This window comes from Pseudoliparis swirei, chromosome 9 (genome assembly GCF_029220125.1).
Source record: "Pseudoliparis swirei isolate HS2019 ecotype Mariana Trench chromosome 9, NWPU_hadal_v1, whole genome shotgun sequence".
Lineage (NCBI taxonomy): Eukaryota > Metazoa > Chordata > Actinopteri > Perciformes > Liparidae > Pseudoliparis > Pseudoliparis swirei.
In genome coordinates, this window is record NC_079396.1 from 23,973,955 (window position 1) to 23,991,897 (window position 17,943).

Here is a 17,943-nt window from a genome sequence, read left to right on the forward strand (position 1 = left end):
CGATCCGAGGTTTCTCATAAAGAAGCATGAAAACATCCCACGACGTCTTTGGCAAAAGAATTTAACTTAATTTTATTAAAATATTGAATGGACAACTCTCACCAAAGTACACAAAAGCATGTTTAACCTCCTGAAAGAGACATCGAATCGACGACGAATACTAATTAGTTTTCCAAATCATTTTAAACATTTAAGACCACCGGTGTAAAGTCCCAGCTCGTGACGAGGACCAATAGGAACGGAGCTACAGAGCCACGGCGTGGAGACTGTGGAAACATTACCATTGCTTTTGCTAAAAAAACAACAAATAGGCAAATTCAATTATTTGTATGCTCCCTGTCCAATATGACCCCCCCCCCCAAAAAAATACAATTAAGGAAAAAAAAGAAGAAAAAAGACAACAACTTCCCATATTTACCATCATCCTTCGAGACAATGCAAACATCAACTACTACTGTGCAACTAAATGGACTACATCCAACGGCTTTGTTTGTGAGGAGGAGGAGAGCTGTGCGGGATCTTAGACCAGGCTTTGTTTCCTCTTAAGGCATATAAGCATAAAAGAAAAGAAGAAAAAAAAGGTCCTCTTCATCAGAACCCAGGACGGCCGGATGAAAAGAGGGCGTGCTTCACGTCACAGAACCCGAACCGAGAGAGACGCGCGTCCGTCTTCCTCTCGAGCTTCCTTCAGTGTCCGTTCCCTCGCCGCCGGCGTCTTCGGGTCGGTGTGCGAGCGTCTATTTACAACTTTTTACCCGACGCGTTGCTGCCGCTGCATACTTCTTAATACGTGCAGCGTTAAGCGAGGCTCCGCCTCTGCGTGTCTTAAAGCCGGCCTCTTCCCCGTGTTCGTCCCACTTCCTTCCAAAAAAAAAAGTTACATCCTCACGTATTCTTATTGATTAGCGCGGGTTTAAGCGTGATCGGGTGTACATGGTTTACGTCTACATTTGCATCATCTTGTATGGAAAGAAATTTGAGGCGTCCTGAGCGTTTGGACTATTTGGGATATTTCAAGAGGAGGAGGGGAAACGGGGGGAGGAGGAGGAGGAGCCGACCGACTCTAGAAAACCGGCAGTCTGGAGGAGGTCAGAGTGCAGATATTGATATCCTCCGTGTGAGAGGCTCTGTGCAGCGACGGTTCGGAGGCACTGCGGTTTATCTTGGGCAGCGCGTGCTGCAGAAGCTCAATGGAGGACAAGATCTGAAACAAGAAAAACAGAACGACAACAAAAATGCATAAGAGATAGAAATTGAAGACGACTAAAAAAAATTTAAAAACGGCTTTCCGGTGGACATGTCGACGGCGCCTCACCTGAGGGAAGAGGGGCCGCTCGTCTTTGGACTTCTTGATGCAGTCGACCACCAACCGTTTCATGGCTTTGGGGCAGTTTTTATAGAGCTTGCTGAGGTCCGGGGACAAATAGCCTCTTCCCACCATGAAGATAATCTGAGGAGGGTGGGGGGGGGAGGAGCCACAAGACAGCCGATGAGACAGCGTTCACCTATTGATCCAGTGAGTCCGCGAGACAGAGAGACGCTGAAGCACATCTTAACGTCAGCAGTCCGATCTCCCGGAGATATTTTTAGAGACACGCAGCCGGCGAGCCGAAGGTGGCGAGCGTCTAAAGAGCCCGCGGGCGCGAGTGCATGACGCAGCGGGGAGAAAAGCACCGTCGGGCGGTGGATCACAACGCACACGCACACGCACACGCACACGCACACAGGGTTGTGTTACGGGGCTCTAAAATTAGGCCAGTGGCTGCAGGACACCTGCCTCTGTTCCGTATTGGGCCTTAGGCCAGCCCCACAACCCCCCCCCCCCCCCCCCCTCAAGACAGCAACCCAATGTCTTCCCCGCCACCCGGGGGCGAGGCCGAGTGCTTCGGCGCTCGTCTTCACTGTGGGCGACTTCTGTCAAACCGGACTGTTTGTTGATCACTGGGTCTACGTGGGATCCTCATGAAAGCATCTTGATGTCTCCTATAAGCACCTCTGTGGTTCCTTTTGCATTGTTAAGCACATTTCTTTAACTAATTTAAATGAGGTGGACAAACTGGGCTGTGGCGTCGCTCGGCGCTACAGGCGACGGACGGGTCGATCTGTTGACCTCGTCGGGGGCGCTACCTGATCTCTGGTCGCTATCAGGGAGTACGGCAGCTCTCCCGTCATGAGCTCGAAGAGAACGATTCCGTAGGAATAGACGTCGGACTGGAAGCTGTAGGGGTTGTTATCCTGCATCCGGATGACCTCGGGAGCCTGCGGCCGCACGGAGAGAAGGGCGCAAAAAACACACGGGATTATAAAACACACGGGATTACACGTGTCCGGGTTTTCTTTCCATTTTCCCGTCTTGAACCTACTTTATTGGCCGAGTTTACTCACCATCCAGAGGATGGATCCGGAAGGCTGCTCCACCTGATGCGAGCCGCTCCACCTGGCCTTCACCGTCGCCAGACCAAAGTCCCCGATTTTCACCGTTAGCCCTTCGTGCAAGAAGATGTCTACGCCGTCGTCAAGGAATCACAGCCAAAGCCCAGAGGAAACACAGGCCCTGAAAGAGGGGGGGAGGGGAGGGGGGGGTAACGTGCACTTTTGCCTTTCACACACACACACACACTGAAACAGCCGATAGAAAGGATACTGTTGGACTTCATGTCGCGGTGAATGATGTTCTTAGCATGCAGATAGCTGAAAAACAAAAAGAAGGGATCGTTATTATTCTTCTTCTTATTATTAAAGCGACATCTGGATTTAGTGAATCGTGGGAAAGCCTCCGCGTGTCGCCAGGACTCACTCCATGCCCTGCGCCGTCTGCCTGGCGATGTCGATGAGCTGGATGATCTTGAAGTTGGTCTCCAGGACGTGGATGTGCTGGTAGAGGCTGCTGCCCTCGCACCACTGGGTCACGATGGCCAGGTTGTCCTTCGTCATGTAGCCCATGAACAACAGGATGTTGACGTGTCGCGTCTTCCTGCGACCAGAGGGGCCAAAATGAAGATGCGGTCAAAGTTTTGCAAAGAGGCAATCAATTAATTAAAATCGATGACATTTCTTACCTCAACACTGCCACTTCATTCCTGAATGCCTTAAACTGCTCCGGTGTGGGGTCGGTCACCTTTAAAATCTTCACCGCTACGTCACCTACAACCAAAAGACTCAAGTCAGCTTTGACCCACAGAGATCCTGAGTGAGCTCAGATGAAATGCAGCGCTGCATTCAAGAGGGTCATTTCCGAATCAGGGAACTCATTTTAAAGTAGTTCGTAGTTTGAACACAGGTGGGTAGTAACGCGTTCTTACTTGTATTCAAATGACTATTTTATAACAACTTCTTAAAGTACTTTTCATGCAGCACACTTTTTTTCCTTTTTCCCCCCGTTACTTTAGAATTTTTTACTTTTATTCCATCACGTTAGGATGTATCCATCGCGCCGCTTTATTATTTTTGACAGCGCTGTGGAGTTCTGGCTTCGCGAGACTAACTGGTTCCAGATCTGCTGGCGCTCCCCGAAGCCACGCCCCCCGTTCTATATCCCAAAACACGCAGTACATCGTGCTTTCTGTGGTAATCTAAACGCCATGAAGAGAGACCCAACGGAGCGGCGCCATTACGCACAAAGAAACGACAACAGATTAACGTGCTTCGACTTGGGTCGAGTTTTGGGCTCCTTGACCCGCCTCTGGTCTGAAACGGGGAACGTGCTCGTGGTTACGCCTGAGCGTGCCCTGCCCCGCGCGACATGCATTCCTACCGTGCCATTTCCCTTTGTACACAGTCCCAAATGAGCCCGAGCCGATGCGGGAGTTCAGATACACCTCGCTGGCCTCGATCTCCCAGTAGTAGCTGGAGTCCCGCTTGTCCCGAGGCCTCTGGAGCAACAGAAACCAAGGAGGTGAGACCCAGAAAACGCTTTGTTGCTCAAGTGTGTTGCACGCATGTAGTGTGGCTTGCTGACAATAAACATTATAAAAAGACAATTTCACATTTTCTTTACGTATGCTAAAAAAACAAAAACAACATGTTGTTAAAGTGACTTGTGTGTATTTAAAGAGTAGAGTTGTGCACAAATGGAATTAACTGTCAGTGAGTGGGGGTCCCGGGCTTTTGTTAATGAGCCCAACTGCAACCCATGTGACACTAACTAAACATAACCGTATTGCACGCACACTTAAGAACTATAACATTTGACTAAAGTAACAAAAAATTACTTCTGAAATGTAGCGAATACTTTGTAAAACAGGTCAATTTCATGAATCGATGCTTTAAAATAAAATACAAATCTGTATCCAAGAAGAGGCCCAGGACGTACAATTCTATTTTTCTCGTGAGCGTTGAAGGACGGGGCCCTCTCTCGCTGGGCAGGTGGAGGCGCTTTGGACTGGGACCAGCCTGTCGGGCTCTGGCTGGGGGAACTCCCCCCTTCAGGAACACAGAGACAAGGAGGCAGCGATTTAGGATGGAGGACTTCGGTGTGTGTGTGCAAAATAGAATGTACGACTCACTGCACAGGGAATTATATGTAGATGATTACACAGGTGATTAAAACAAGACTGTTTTAAATTTTCAGGAAGCTGCTAGATGAGATGCAATAGTTCTTTCTAGGGATTCAGGCAATGCTATAAAGAGGAAAATACACGAGACGGGTGACATAATGGAGATTATTGATCAATTTGGGACACACCCTTTAACTTTGCCCCAGTTTTCCTCCTTCATATTTTATCAATAAATATACAGCGGACCCTGATAAAAAGGTCTGTGGAGCCGTTTTCTCTCAACGGTCACGTGTAGATCAGTTTCGCATCGTCACCCCGCCACCACCTCCCGTCTACTGCTCGTCTATTTTTAATGTCCATTTAATATTATGGGAGGAGCTTAATGTCCAGAATGCTGCACCGAAGGGAAGAAGTGTGAATACGACGTGACGCCGAGCCGGCACTTACCCGAGTCGTGATCACGCATTGCATCCTAGAGAGAGACAAACAAACAAACAAGAAGGGAAGAAAGCCCACCGGCGTCAGTGTGTTCAAACGGTTCGACTTCCGTCGAGATGTGAATGCAGAGAGCCCGTTTGCAACGGCGTGCCATTCAGACCAAACACGGGACGCTCCGCTCTCTAACCTTTTCGGGACTCTCGGACGAGGCCTCGACAAAAGACTGGGAGAAGTGCACAATACCTACTTTCCTCTTCAGCCAGAATCGGTGGCACCAGGAGCCGGGGGAGGAGGCATTCAGGCAGTCGAGCTACTCCCCAGCGGGGTTTCGCAACGCGACGGAAGAACAAGGGAGGCAGAAGTGAAGGGAAGGAAGGAAGGGAGGATGAGGAGAGTGATGCTCAGGTTACTACACAGAGAGAGTGTTCTACAAAGCATGCCGAAGGCGAGTGAGCCGATTATGAAAGAACCAGGCCAGTGGAAAACAGAAACTAGAAGAAGTGAACAGGGGGAGGGAGTAGATTGTTTAAAATATATTAAGCATCGCTATAAATCAGATATTATCTGGGGAACAGAACCAAACAGGCTCAACCCCATCCAGGTGGGTAAATTAAAGAGTTGGGATAGGAGGTGGAAAGGAGTGCGGCGAAGAGATGATTGGAATGCCCGAGTACGTAGGAGGGTCGAGATCCCTCTCGGGCCACGGGATATTTTAGGCCCGCGGCTCGAACCTACAAGAAAGTACCCCGAGGGGGGGGGGGGGCGGTGTGTAGTTACCTCGATCATGCTGCAGTCGACGGGCATGGTGGTGCTAACCATGTGCACGTTGGGCGTGGAGGTGGAGCGCTGCCTCTGGGAGAGCCAGCCGCCCGTGGGCGTGTACGGCGCGGCGTAGTTGAAGGCATGAGGGGTGGAGTACCGGTGGGCCGAGCTGCGGAGGGGAGGGAGGACGGAAAGCGTGACGACGGAGCGGCGACTCGTTCGTTTGTGTGTTTGTTTACGTCGGCTCGTGTCCCATCTGACCGGGTAAACAGAAACACTGACGTCTGGTCGACGCACTCTGGTTCCGTTTCCTCTCAATTTTCCACATTCGAGCATCATCCGCATTGCGTTGTGCCCTCGCATGCACAAAGAAAAACACACAAAAGTACAACAAAGCAACACTGTGAGGAAGTAGTGGTTATTTAATTATAGTGTGGCGCTTGTTTTTGGCTAACTTGACCCCGTCGAGGTATTTCGCTCTCAAGGTCTCGTATCGAGAGTACAAAGCTCACCGGCCAAATGTCAATAGGCAAACAAACCGAATGTCAGCGTGATTTTAGATGTTCCCGTTTACAAGCACACAATCTAATCTAGTCCAACGATACAACAACAACAACAAAAAGCATGTGCACAACAACAGCCATGTTCCTGGATGTAGAGCTGTGTTGCGCGTTGAAATGGGGACGGTGGGAGCCGAATGACGCACATGAACTGAGAACATATATATATATATATATATATATTAATCACATTTATGATCACAGAGGGCACTCCTTGAGAACAATCTCCCTTCTGGCAATGCAGCGCTGCGTTTCAAAAGGAGCATTTGAGATCGCTCCGTCTGGAACAACTTGATACTCTGTGAGCGCTAATTTGGCAGCTCAGAGTGCTTTTTAACCATTTTAAGTGCCCCTGAAACAACAGGCCCCCCCCCCCCCCCCCCCCCGTTACATCAGCACTTGGAACTGGTAAGCCCCCATAAAGCCGAGGACGTCATTGAAAAGCAGGGTTTTAATTCTCGTCGTAGCGTCATTTGTACCTGACAATTGCGTTTGTGATAGTAAAAAAAAAAATCACTGAGAAAAATATCAACAACAACGTTCCCTTTACCTTGGAAATCGCGTTAGGGATTCTCTCATTCGCCGGGACGACAGCGGGGGCAGCGACGGGGCGCCGATATCGCCGGGCGTGGGACACAACCTGCAGACAGAGAGCGGACGTCTCGTTTCTTACGGTGCGTGAAAGGACTTGATCAGAAGGTCAGACGTCTGCTTGAGACGACAGCGGTCGCCAGGTGAAAGGGTTTAGCTCTTCGATGCTAATGACGCCGATCTTTTCGATGATCGCTATCCGTCACGAGGCCCGCAGACGAGACATCTCTTCTTCAGCGCGAGGTTGCAAATCCGTGAACACGCGCGTAGACACCTGGAGCATCAGCAGAACTCGCTTTCCCCGAGATCGCCGCTGCAGTCATCTCAGATTTGATTAGATTTTAAATTACATTATGAACTTCCGTACAGAGAATGGGATGTTGTTTTCTGCAAGTCAAGTCTATCTTTAATAAATGATTCATGCTGCAATGTTCTTCTTTTTCAGAATGCATTTGCAAGTAACGGATGATCTTTTTGCATTACACCCTCCTCCCCCACTCCTCCCTCCTCCCTCTCTAGTGGCGAACACTTACAGGAGTTGTCGGATATTGCTCCAGTCCACACACATGGTGGGCACTTTGGTGCTGCAATGCTCGTGGAACTTGTAGCCGCACGTTTGGCAACGGAAACCGTTCAAGAGAAACTTCTGGCAAATATCGCAGAACGCCAGTTTCAGATACGTCTTCCGGACCTAAAACAAAAAAAAGAAAGAAAAATACACAAGATGTTACTTTAGAAACTACGGTTTAGTGACTCGAGTGCGGGGGATACGGCAAACTCATCAGGAACTCACAAAATTATGCGTCGTCAAGGGAACGTGATCTAAAACCTCCACCAGGAGCTCCTCTCCAATCAGGGAGGTGGAGTCAGTGTTCCAATCCAACCGCGATTTTTTACTGTACGGGACAACAAAAAAAGATGACTTCACACGAAAGGATACATCAAGAGCAAGCGCACTAACTGCGGCAGCTTGGCACGTGGTTTGTGAATTCCAGTATCCGTCAAAAAACGGTCGTGCGCTCACCTCCTCTGTCCTGGATGCAGCCGGAAGACGGCGCAGCACTGAGGCTGCAGGCCTCTCACCTTTAACGCTTTAATCAGGCAGCTGTGCAGAGTCATACCTGGTCGTACGTTGACCTGAGGGACACAAACAACACGCGTATGAATTCCGGAGCGGGAAGTATTGCTGCAGCCTGACTGGAAGTCTAGAAATCCGTGTGCCTCCTTCTTCTACCTGCAGGGAGGAAGAGAAAAAAAACACGAACTCACCACAGTGCGCTGCTGGTTCGGGAGGTAGACGCGGATAGTGCCGCTCGTCTTGGAGTCGGTTATCTTGCTGTCATCCGAGGAGCGACGCTGGCAAGAAAAGCCCTGGACCAAGGTCGGCGAGAGGCACGGGCCCTCGAACGCGGAGTCCTTCATTCCGAAGCCGTTGCTCAGGGTCTTCCACGCTCCCTGGAGGTGCTCCATTAGTAAAGCCGAGTGCACTCAATGGTCTGAGAAGATGAGGGGGGGGGGGGGGGGGAGGAAAGGAAAAACACATAAGTAGTTGTTCAAAAGCTTGAAAGCTCACAAAGAATTTAAATCGATGTAACTCTGGCTCTCTTTCTTCTTTGTAAGGATATTGGTGGCGTGCACACTCAGCGTCTAAGTCTAAAAAAAAAAATCGTCCTGGTTTGAAATAGATTTCCTTTGAAGAATCAAACACTAATACTACTGTCATGAATTTGGTGTCCCGCTGGGAGAGAAAAAAGCAAAAGGCAGCTGTGGTCAGATTCCAAAAGTGAAAGTTTTTTTGGGTGTTTTCTTTTCACAGACAGGAAAGAGCCAAAGTAACAAAAGATAGGTTTGGGTTGTGGCATCGAGAACTCGTTTGACGCAATCTCTAAACATAATCCCCCCCCCCCCCCTTTCAGAGGTGAGACGAAAAGAGGAAGAACGTGTATGTCCTCAACCGTTCAGTGGTCCTACATGCTTATTAAACTCTTGGCTCATCTCCGACACTATAATCACATGGCAGTGGCAGTTTTAAGAATACCACGTGCTTTTTTTCTTTTGGGAGGGGGGTGGGGGTGGGTCGGCATACAACTAGAAAAGGTCCTTTCCTTTAAGAGGGAGCTGCAGTTGCAATGTAGACAAACAAACCCCCCCTCAGACCAGGAGAATCTCTGACCACCACAGAGGTCAGTCGGGTTGTTTACAGTGTGTGCTTTCAACAGACTCTTTTTCCTGCGTTGTCAGAGCAATCGACAATTAAAACTCAGCAACTTTTAGATGGAATAGACCCACAAGATATAATAGATCCCACAAGAATGACTAACTATGATAATAATACTGGTAAAGTAAATACAAACCTGTGGGATTCTTGAAGAAACAGATCATTTGTCAATGTGGCTCGACAAAAATCAACAAACCAATTAGGACCTACCCATCAGAAACAAAAATATGCTCCCTACCTATATAATGAGTATATATCCTTTTAAGTGTGTATACTTTCTCTGCAACGCGCCTAATTACCTCGGTGTGTCCTCCACTAAAAGGTCTGTTGGCACTGAGGAGATGATTTACTGGGGCTTAGTGGTTAGCTGTCACATCACACACACCGGTGTGTCATTAGTATTGAGAGAAGAAAAATATACACTTTGGGGGAGGGGGAGGAGGGGTTCATGGAAAACTGAGAGTCTCTCGCCCTAAAAGCCACCACCACGCTGCAGGAATTGTGTTCACAACAAGTGGTGAGATCGAACCATACCAAAAAAAAGTGTATATAAAAAAAACCTACAAGATACGAGAAGAAGTTGAATCCAGAATAGTTTGACTTCTGCTTCGTATAACAGGTCAGTCAGCTTTGGGAGAGTTTTCTAAAAAAAGCCTTCCTCCAAACGTAGGTAGGTGAGGCAGGTTAGCATGTAGTGTTGGTGTTGTTTTTGGGAGAGGCCCGCTAAACTGGCTTTAAAAAACGCCTTCATTGAGTTCCAATTAAAATCCAACTTCTCGCTAAACGCAGGCCTGCTCTAGTAAAAGCCTAAATTACCCAACTACCTGCTGTTGAAACGCGTGAACGCGTTACACAGAAGCCATTAGTGGTTATATTGTTTTTAAATAAGTCGTGGTAACATCCAGTTATTGCTGTAAAATGTGCCTGTAGGGCCTAAAAGAGGCGAAACTCCTGTCGTGAAACTTCACAGCTCTGTTCAGCCTCCATTCAAAATCTCAACGATGTACGTCGCGGTTATTCAGCTTATGGAGAAGCCCCCAGATAGTAGTACACGTTAAATTAAATAACGTTTAGTAGCGACGGTAAGAGCAAGCTGTGCGCGCGCGAGAGAGAGTATGCGAGTATCTGTGTGCTTACCAAGAGAAGTTAGAAAAGTTGGGCTCCGCCATAACTTCAGGAAAAAGTGGCGTCGGTGACATCATATTTGCAACGCATTCAAAGAAAAAGGGGAGAAAAAAGGAAGAGAAAAAAAAGAGTCGAAGTTGTCGCGGACCGCGTGCGAATGTCTCAAATACTCTCGTATCCGGTAAATGTAGCAAATGTTAAAACATGAAGGTCATGCGCGGGTCTGCGTTCACCAGCCGCCGCATATAATAGAGGCAAAGTATTTGTGGTTTTTTTTTTTAACTCCCAGTCGTCCTGAATGCGCGAGAAGAAAAAAATCCGTCGGACCCTCAAAGTGACATGGCAAAAAAAAAAAAAGGAAAAGAAAAAAAAATGGATATTCTTAAAGCCCCGCGAGGCCCTTTCAAATTAAAACTCCAATAAATTGCTCGGTGCCGCCTCGCTTGCCCCTTCTCTCTCTCTCTCCCTCTCTCTCCCCCTCTCCAATCAATACGTTGACGTTGTTCGGGAGAAGGTGAAGCGGTTTGAGTTGGTGGCGTCCGTCTGACGCCAGTGATTGAAACAGGACCTCGCAGTCATAACAAGAGTTGCAAAGAATCACGCACACTGCGCATATAGCACATTTAATCCCTCCCACTTCTCCGAAACCTTTGTTTTTGCTTATTAAAAATGAACTCCGCGTGTTTAAAAGTGTTGGATAATTCATGTATTTAATATAATGTGCATTGTATAGTACGTTTAAAGCCGCTTCCTGTTGCCATACGTCACCGATAAGCTCATACCGGTTATTTTTCATATATATATATATTTTTTCCCCTCATATATATTTATTGTGATGCTATTCGTTATAATAAAAGTTGCAACATCATCTTTTGAAAGGGGGAACAAATAAAGATAAGTAAAAAATAAATCGGCCCACTACCGGTTTGGAGTAAATGAATCCAGTATTAACTCCTCCTGCACCACCATCTGGAGATTTGAGGACGGTGCAGCGTGGGAGCCAAGCCTTCCTGATATTCATGATAGATTTGTACATATCTGGTCAAAAAGAGAAAGAGTCAACGTGTAGGCTGCGGTAGAAAGAAAAGAAACATTTTATCTGGATTGAAGAGGAAGATATGTTGTTTCTTCTTCTTCAAATTGACAAATGCATAATTATTTAGTTTATCCAGATTTCAAATGGTTTCTAACGTGAAGTCAGATTTAAACATTCAAACACGCTTTTGTGAGCAAAGAACGCAGCTTTCTTGTCTTTCTTTCTTTTCTTTCTCATTAAACTAGCCCTGAAACAGTCAAAGGTTGAAACCTCACATGCACGCCCTGTACACTCACCATGTGTTCACCATCTCCGTGGAGCATCCACGGTCCCCTGAGATATATGTACCCCAATTACAGATGTCTCACAGGTCCTTTCAGCCAGCTGGAGTTGACACCGTCTGAGAATAAAAACAGCTTCATCAACATCCACGTCAATATGCCCTGAAGGGTTCAGCATACATTGGTTCCGTAGAGCAGCAGCAGAAAATATCAGCTAGAAAGCTAAATCAGAAAGAAAATCCTCAACTTTAGCTTTCATTCCACCCCCTCTAACTAACATATATTACATCTGACAAATAACTGAATGCCAAATACTGTTTCTGTGAAGATGAGGGCAGGGCTTTGTCACCGTGGAGCGTTTTTAAGGTACTCCATAACTCATGCAACAGCACCACTGTGTTTCAGTAAATGTGGGTGAATATTGGTGGTAGAACTGTGTATCAATTAAAAAATATGCACCACGGGTGAGGATATTTCCCCCTGTCTTGTTTTGAAGCGTTTGAGCTGCGGAATGAAGACCACGGGAAATGATAATCGCTATCTCAGAGCTTTGCCACCAAATCCACCTTAAGCCTGAGATAAATGCATCTTTCCCACTTATTGATCTGACAGAGCACTCAGGCCAGTTAGCTGAGATGCTTGCAGCTCCCATAGAATATTGCCTCCACTTGTATTCAGAATATGATGCAACCCAGGGCTCCTTCAGCAAGAAGGGTTTGCATCCGCGTTGTACAGTGTGAATCACATTTTGTTGGATTATTTTAGACCTATTTACACTCATTCCAATTCTAGTTTTGTTTTTTTATCCAGATTTGTTTCAAGTTGGTTTTTTATCACTTTAACTAGGGGACATTCACAAACAAACTAAGCCTATAAATGGTACTTTCAGGTGTTTTATGATTTAAATAAATCAATACATCCCAGTGTTTTAAATATAACCATTATTAATTCAATTAGTATTCATCAAAATACTGCACTCATCACGAGTTATATGAGCCTCGCATCTAATTAACAACCCTTAATAATTGGGATTTGGCGTGTAACTTTAGATTTACATAAACATTTTTCATCTGGCTTGCTAATTTGAACCATAATCATTAATGTAGAATCAGATTCAGACATCTATATTGAGCTAATTGAACTGTTTCTTTAAATAAAGCTACCTCTGACACTATCAGAACTATACTTATTGATTGCATTAAATACAACTGTATGTATGGGGAAAGTTTTACCAAACATTAGAGTTTAGCGCACAATATCTTATGAAACCATTTACATTTTTCTCCAAATGTGTGTATCAGTAGTCTGCATTTTATATACTATATCCATCTTCTGGCTCTTATATATCTCATTTTCTCTCATTTTCTATGGATTATTATTATAAATAATAAAAGTATTACTGGAAGACACATTGATAATACCAGTTGGAGTATAAGTATATAACATGCCTTGATGCTTTTAAAGAAGTGTGGAAAATAAGGCCAGGCGATTTAAGGAAAAAAACTGGGATGTATCCGTGATTGGCTGATTCCCAGAGGCGAAGTCCAGAAATCCTCGCGTTTGATTGGCTGCGCGCAAGCCCTGTGACCAATGAGCGTGCGGGATTGTTCTTACTGGTTACCGTGAATGACAATTCAGTTACTCCTGTTCACACCGCATGTAGCGCAAAGAAGGAGGCAGAGCTAAGGTAGCCAGCGAGGTAAGCAATATAACGGCACAAAAAAAGATGTATTTAATCTACAAATAAGATTTTGAGTGCGATAACTTCGAAACGCCGAGGTGTTGAAACGGACGAAAGCGTAATTTGTTTTCACATCCGGCCGGGTTTAACGTTGAAAAAAAACAACAACGCACTGGGTTTAGTCACATAACGGTACGGCGGGGTTCGAGTCCGGGCCTGCTTCACCACAACGACTCGGTGCGCCCTGCGCGGGAAATCGCCATTGTTTTTGCCCCATATTCACCGGCACATCCCTCCGGAAAGGCTATCGCAGCGAACCCTCGTCGCAGCGCCTGTCGAACCGGCGCTCTCTTCGCCGCGGACCGGAGCTCCGTCGTCGACCGAACCGTGCTTTCTTGGTGACGATCGTGATGCGGTTGTGTGCTAACATGTGCTAGCATGTGTTAGCTAGTCAGCATCAGCTTCTCTCCGGTCTCGCGAGAACGCAGGGACATCAACGTGACTAGGCCGACGTTAGCGTAGCTTCAACCGTCGGCGTTTGTTTCAAGCTCCGTGTTAGGAGACGTTGTCCGAGTTTACCCGGACTACATTCCCCGTAGATTCTTCCTAAATTTGAGTGGAATAACATCTATTAAACCGCTGCTATTGTAGCCGATGCCCGTCATAACAATGCGACGAGGGAGAGCGCGGCTGCGAGCTAACCGCACGCTCTCATGGCCGTTTGTGTAGGAACATTAGCAACCATGTTGGACCCAAATGAGTGAAGATTATCATAAAATAAAATGCGTTTTTCCTCCCGTGGGATCGGAGCTCCTTCCGTGGCCATTAGAGATGAATTATACCCGCTGCTTCATTTATTTGTGAGATACTCTGTTTATATGTTGATTTAAAAACCCAACATATTGAGGGGCGATAGCACATTTTGAACGACCGTTTTAATCATTTTCATATCTTAAAAAATTCAACTTCTCCATTTGTGTTTCTTGAGTCGTCTTCTGGGTGCTGATTGCGAGCAGCTTGACCCCTCATTAACGACACATTCTCCCCGACTTGATGTCTTTAGAGCCTCAGCAAACAGAAGTGTGGCCCCTTTGGCGATCACAACATGATTCCATTGAGGAAAGCGTGTAAGTTTAGCCTGCTAGTTAGTTGTAGGCTGGTGGCCCCTGATGATAGAAACTGAAATATATACCCGTCCCAATTTTACCCTGCTGTCTTAAAAAATATATATAATTACCATAGAGTAGTTCCCCTTGGTAGCAATAGTCATAATAGACTGGCTGCTTACATATTGGTGTGAGTTGTGTGTGGTATCTGTCTCAGACGTGAACAGTTGTTTAACCCTCCTGTTACCTTCAAATGTACTAACATCTTTTACCCGTGCATTTAAAACCTCCAGAAATTATTAGAATTAATATTGTTTCCCAAGTTTAAGTGTGAGGTACTTTTGGTTGTTGACTACCTAAATATCCCTTTAAATAAATTAAAAAGTTGATGTTTCTTATATGTTTTACACATTGAAAAACCGCGTGGGGTCAATTTGACCCCAAAGAACACCGATGCGTACAAGTTGTGTTCAGGACAGTGAAAACATATCATGTGAATTTTATGTTTTCCCAGTTGTCCCCAATAAATTATATTTAATATTTTTATATTTAATTTAATTTGTCTTTAGTATTGTATTGTGTATGCATATTTGTTGTATAGATACATATTTTACTTTGTATACTTCTTGTATACATCTTTATCTTTCATCCCTGTTTTTTATTTTTTATTCTTGTGTGTTTAGTTTATTGGTGCTGCTACTGTTACGACAAATTTCCCCTTGGGGATTAATAAAGTACATATCTATCTATCTAAATTAGGAAAAGTCATGAAATATGAAGCAAAAAACATGATGCCAATCATTTTTTTAGAGGTGTTAAACATCGAATGGGGTCAAATTGACCCCGAAGGTAACAGGAGGGTTAAAAATATCGTATTCTGTTTCCAAAATTGTATACGTCGAGAGATTTCATCGTTTTTTGACAACCATGTCAAATGATGTTGCTCTAATTATATCATGATCAGGTTTTTCTTGGTGACGTGTGTCCCGGGTTCAAATGTGACACTTATTGATCACCAGGCTTTCACAGCACGTGTATAAAAAAAAGTGTCTATATGTGTGTATTAGAGCTCAAGCGCCTCGTGTCAGTAAGTCTGTTTGTAAGTAGACTAAAACAGATTTAGCTATTAGTGACCGCAGTAGTAATGTGTGCGTGTGTGCGCTTTTAATACCAAGCGGCTTAATTGTTCAGCGAGAGGCCAGAATGTAGAAAGTTAACCTAATGCACCCATATTCTCCCAATAATGTTCATAAGCATGTCTGGGTTACACAACATTGGGAATTCTCCTGGTGGAAAATCAAGATGTCATTTAAACTCATGGCATACAATAATTGTCCTTTTGTGTGTTTGCTGCAAAAGCCCGGTACAATGTAAGGCTGTAAATCAGATATTCTTTCTTCTTCCAATAGGGCCCGTACAGATTTTTATGAATTTATATGCGTGTCATGTTTTTGTTTAGGTAATGGATATGAGCTGCAGCAGTGAGTGCTATCAATGTGGCCGCTCGGGGCACTGGGCAAAGCATTGCCCTAATGGTTCCAGTGGTGGTCCACGTGGACGCGGCAGCGGCAGGGGTCGGGGACGAGGCAAGTGTACGAGTTACTTTCAGGCCACACCCAGGAAAGGAGGATTTTGACAATAATCTGGATTATTTGTTCCTTCACTTTACATCTGTAGCTGTATGTACAGTGTGTATTTTGTACAGTGTTTTTTAAATATATTTTTCATATTTCTATTATTATTACTATTATTATAGTGTGTTTGTTTTGTACCTCTGTTGACTCAGAGAAGTCTGCAAAAATAATTCCGATGCGTCTGGACTGCTGGTCTAGGCACAGATGGCAAATAAAAAAACCTTGAACTACACGCGTCTCAGTGCAGCACTCCCATTGGAACACGTGAATGTGGAGAAACACCTGTGGAATCGATGAATTAAAACCATGTCTTTCATCTTTTGCATCCACATCTTCCTGTTGTCACAGAGCTCTTCTGTTATCGCTGCGGAGACCAAGGACACATGGCCAGGGACTGTGACCAAACTGAGGATGGTGTGCATTGCAGTTCTAATTCTTCCATTTCAGTTCTAGTTAGTTGATGTGAAGTGGTGTTTTCTCACACCACAGTTACTGAAGTAATTACATTTTTATTTCAATGGTACACAACAGTATGGTATCTTACGATTTTAACGTGTATTTACATTCAACTTTTCCCCTGCAACAGTAATACATTTCTGACAACCCCCCCCACCCCCACCCCATTTCAGCGTGCTACAACTGCCACCGGAGTGGCCATATTTCCCGGGACTGCAAGGAGCCCAAAAAGGAGAGGGAGCAGCTCTGCTACATCTGCAGCAAAGCTGGCCACATGGCCCGGGACTGTGATCACGCACACAACCAGAAGTGCTACTCCTGCGGAGGGTTTGGACACATCCAGAAACTTTGCGATAAGGTGAAATGTTACAGGTGAGTGCTGCCTTTTTTAATTTATTTTTAAAAACATTTCAGAAGGATTATTTTCTTGTGTATTTTTGATTCGTTCACATTCGAGTCGGTGGTTCCTGACCGTTGTCGTTCTCCTCTTGTCGTGCCTAGGTGTGGCGATATCGGCCACGTCGCTGTGCACTGCGCTAAAACCAGCGAGACGAACTGCTACAACTGCGGAAATGCGGGCCACCTGGCAAAAGATTGCACCAATGAAGGCAGCGCGTAATGAGTGCCCTCTGTTGCCCCTCCTTTTTTTCAGATTGATGGTTGGTTGTATTATTTTCTCTGAATCCTCTTCACTGGCCAAAGGTTGGCTAACGGAGGCTAGTCCCAGGCCAGTGTGCCTCTTGACACGTAATACAATGAAAGGGGTGAAAAAAAATTCTTTCTGCATTCTATACGAAAAATGTTTTAGTTTGGTAGCGGTGTTATGTATAATGCTTTGTTAAAGAACCCCCCTTTCCACGCCACTGGTGATCAGAGATGAAGAATGGGACTAAACACGGGAATAAATAGGACCTCTGAGCTTGTGGAAGTGAGCCTCAATAAAATGAGAGAAGAAGGGTGTAAATGGAAACCGAACTTCCATGTATGGTTAATTTGGTTTGTTTGAGTGAGATATGAGTTGGCCAAGAGGGTATGACATGGAAACGTTCATAACATGCATTTCAGCCCCACAAGCAGCGAAATGGGCGATAACAAACTACATGTTATATTGTTACGATATACACATTTTGGAGTTATTAAAAGAAACACGTTCTTTTATAGAAATCTGTTTACAACTTAAATATCACTTGGTAGTCCAAGGTAGAGTTTTTCCTTTCAAAATAGCTTTGGACATTTTTGTTCTTTTCTTTTGGTTTTTTTACCTTGGTAAAACAATTTAACATCAAGAGCAGTTGTCAGAAGAACAGCAGAATTAGGAGTTATTTGGGAAAGAAATGTTTTCACAGAAAATGTTATTTTTGTACAATATCACTTAGACTACTGTATAAATACCATTTGCTTGTACTCAGTTTTTAAGTCGGCAGGAAAGTGCAACTGAAGTCCTAGAAAATAGAAATGTAATTTTAAACTATCAATAAAGCTGGAGGAGCACGGGGAGGAGCTGTTGTGTGAATACGTTTATTGTCTTAAACGCTTCTTTTTTTTCCTCTTTAGATGTG

The 17,943-nt window shown here is 45.2% G+C and overlaps 2 protein-coding genes across 6 annotated transcripts; one reads left to right on the forward strand and one right to left on the reverse strand.

Moving 5' to 3' along the window:
- Positions 1-56: 56 nt before the first annotated feature.
- raf1a (Raf-1 proto-oncogene, serine/threonine kinase a) lies at positions 57-11,737 on the reverse strand. Of its 3 annotated transcripts, none has more exons than XM_056422227.1 (18): positions 11,523-11,737; positions 8,117-8,343; positions 7,872-7,984; positions 7,641-7,743; positions 7,381-7,538; positions 6,807-6,896; positions 5,712-5,865; positions 5,182-5,244; positions 4,944-4,968; positions 4,313-4,422; positions 3,755-3,872; positions 3,060-3,144; positions 2,798-2,974; positions 2,645-2,691; positions 2,386-2,504; positions 2,128-2,259; positions 1,316-1,450; positions 57-1,204 (listed from the first exon to the last, which is right to left on the reverse strand). In XM_056422227.1, exons 2-18 carry the CDS (start codon positions 8,315-8,317, stop codon positions 1,064-1,066), a joined length of 1,971 nt encoding a protein of 656 aa, XP_056278202.1. In that variant the 5' UTR covers positions 8,318-8,343; positions 11,523-11,737; the 3' UTR covers positions 57-1,063. The 3 variants fall into 3 exon arrangements, with proteins under 3 accessions (XP_056278202.1, XP_056278201.1, XP_056278203.1); XM_056422226.1 differs by lacking the exon at positions 11,523-11,737 and adding an exon at positions 10,203-10,750; XM_056422228.1 differs by lacking the exons at positions 5,182-5,244; positions 11,523-11,737 and adding an exon at positions 10,203-10,748.
- A 1,385-nt stretch (positions 11,738-13,122) lies between these two features.
- Positions 13,123-17,881, forward strand: cnbpa (CCHC-type zinc finger, nucleic acid binding protein a). Of its 3 annotated transcripts, XM_056422240.1 has the most exons (6): positions 14,237-14,315; positions 15,654-15,664; positions 15,754-15,880; positions 16,277-16,342; positions 16,558-16,756; positions 16,886-17,881. In XM_056422240.1, the coding sequence occupies exons 1-6, from the start codon at positions 14,294-14,296 to the stop codon at positions 17,001-17,003; spliced, it is 543 nt and encodes a 180-aa protein (XP_056278215.1). In that variant the 5' UTR covers positions 14,237-14,293; the 3' UTR covers positions 17,004-17,881. The 3 variants fall into 3 exon arrangements, with proteins under 3 accessions (XP_056278217.1, XP_056278216.1, XP_056278215.1); XM_056422242.1 differs by lacking the exons at positions 14,237-14,315; positions 15,654-15,664 and adding an exon at positions 13,123-13,206; XM_056422241.1 differs by lacking the exon at positions 15,654-15,664 and having other exon boundaries at positions 14,235-14,315.
- Positions 17,882-17,943: the final 62 nt, after the last annotated feature.

Bases quoted from the DNA above. Each gene is read 5' to 3' on its own strand.
- raf1a (XM_056422227.1), bottom strand. From the start codon at position 8,317: ATGGAGCACCTCCAGGGAGCGTGGAAGACCCTGAGCAACGGCTTCGGA. The intron at 7,539-7,640 runs GTGAGTTCCTGA...TTTTTGTTTTAG, and splicing joins CCTTGACGACGCATAATTTT to GTCCGGAAGACGTATCTGAA. The intron at 5,866-6,806 runs GTAAAGGGAACG...TCCCCTCCGCAG, and splicing joins TCCCTAACGCGATTTCCAAG to CTCGGCCCACCGGTACTCCA.
- cnbpa (XM_056422240.1), top strand. From the start codon at position 14,294: ATGATTCCATTGAGGAAAGCGT. The intron at 15,881-16,276 runs GCAAGTGTACGA...CTGTTGTCACAG, and splicing joins CGGCAGGGGTCGGGGACGAG to AGCTCTTCTGTTATCGCTGC. The intron at 16,343-16,557 runs GTGTGCATTGCA...ACCCCATTTCAG, and splicing joins CTGTGACCAAACTGAGGATG to CGTGCTACAACTGCCACCGG.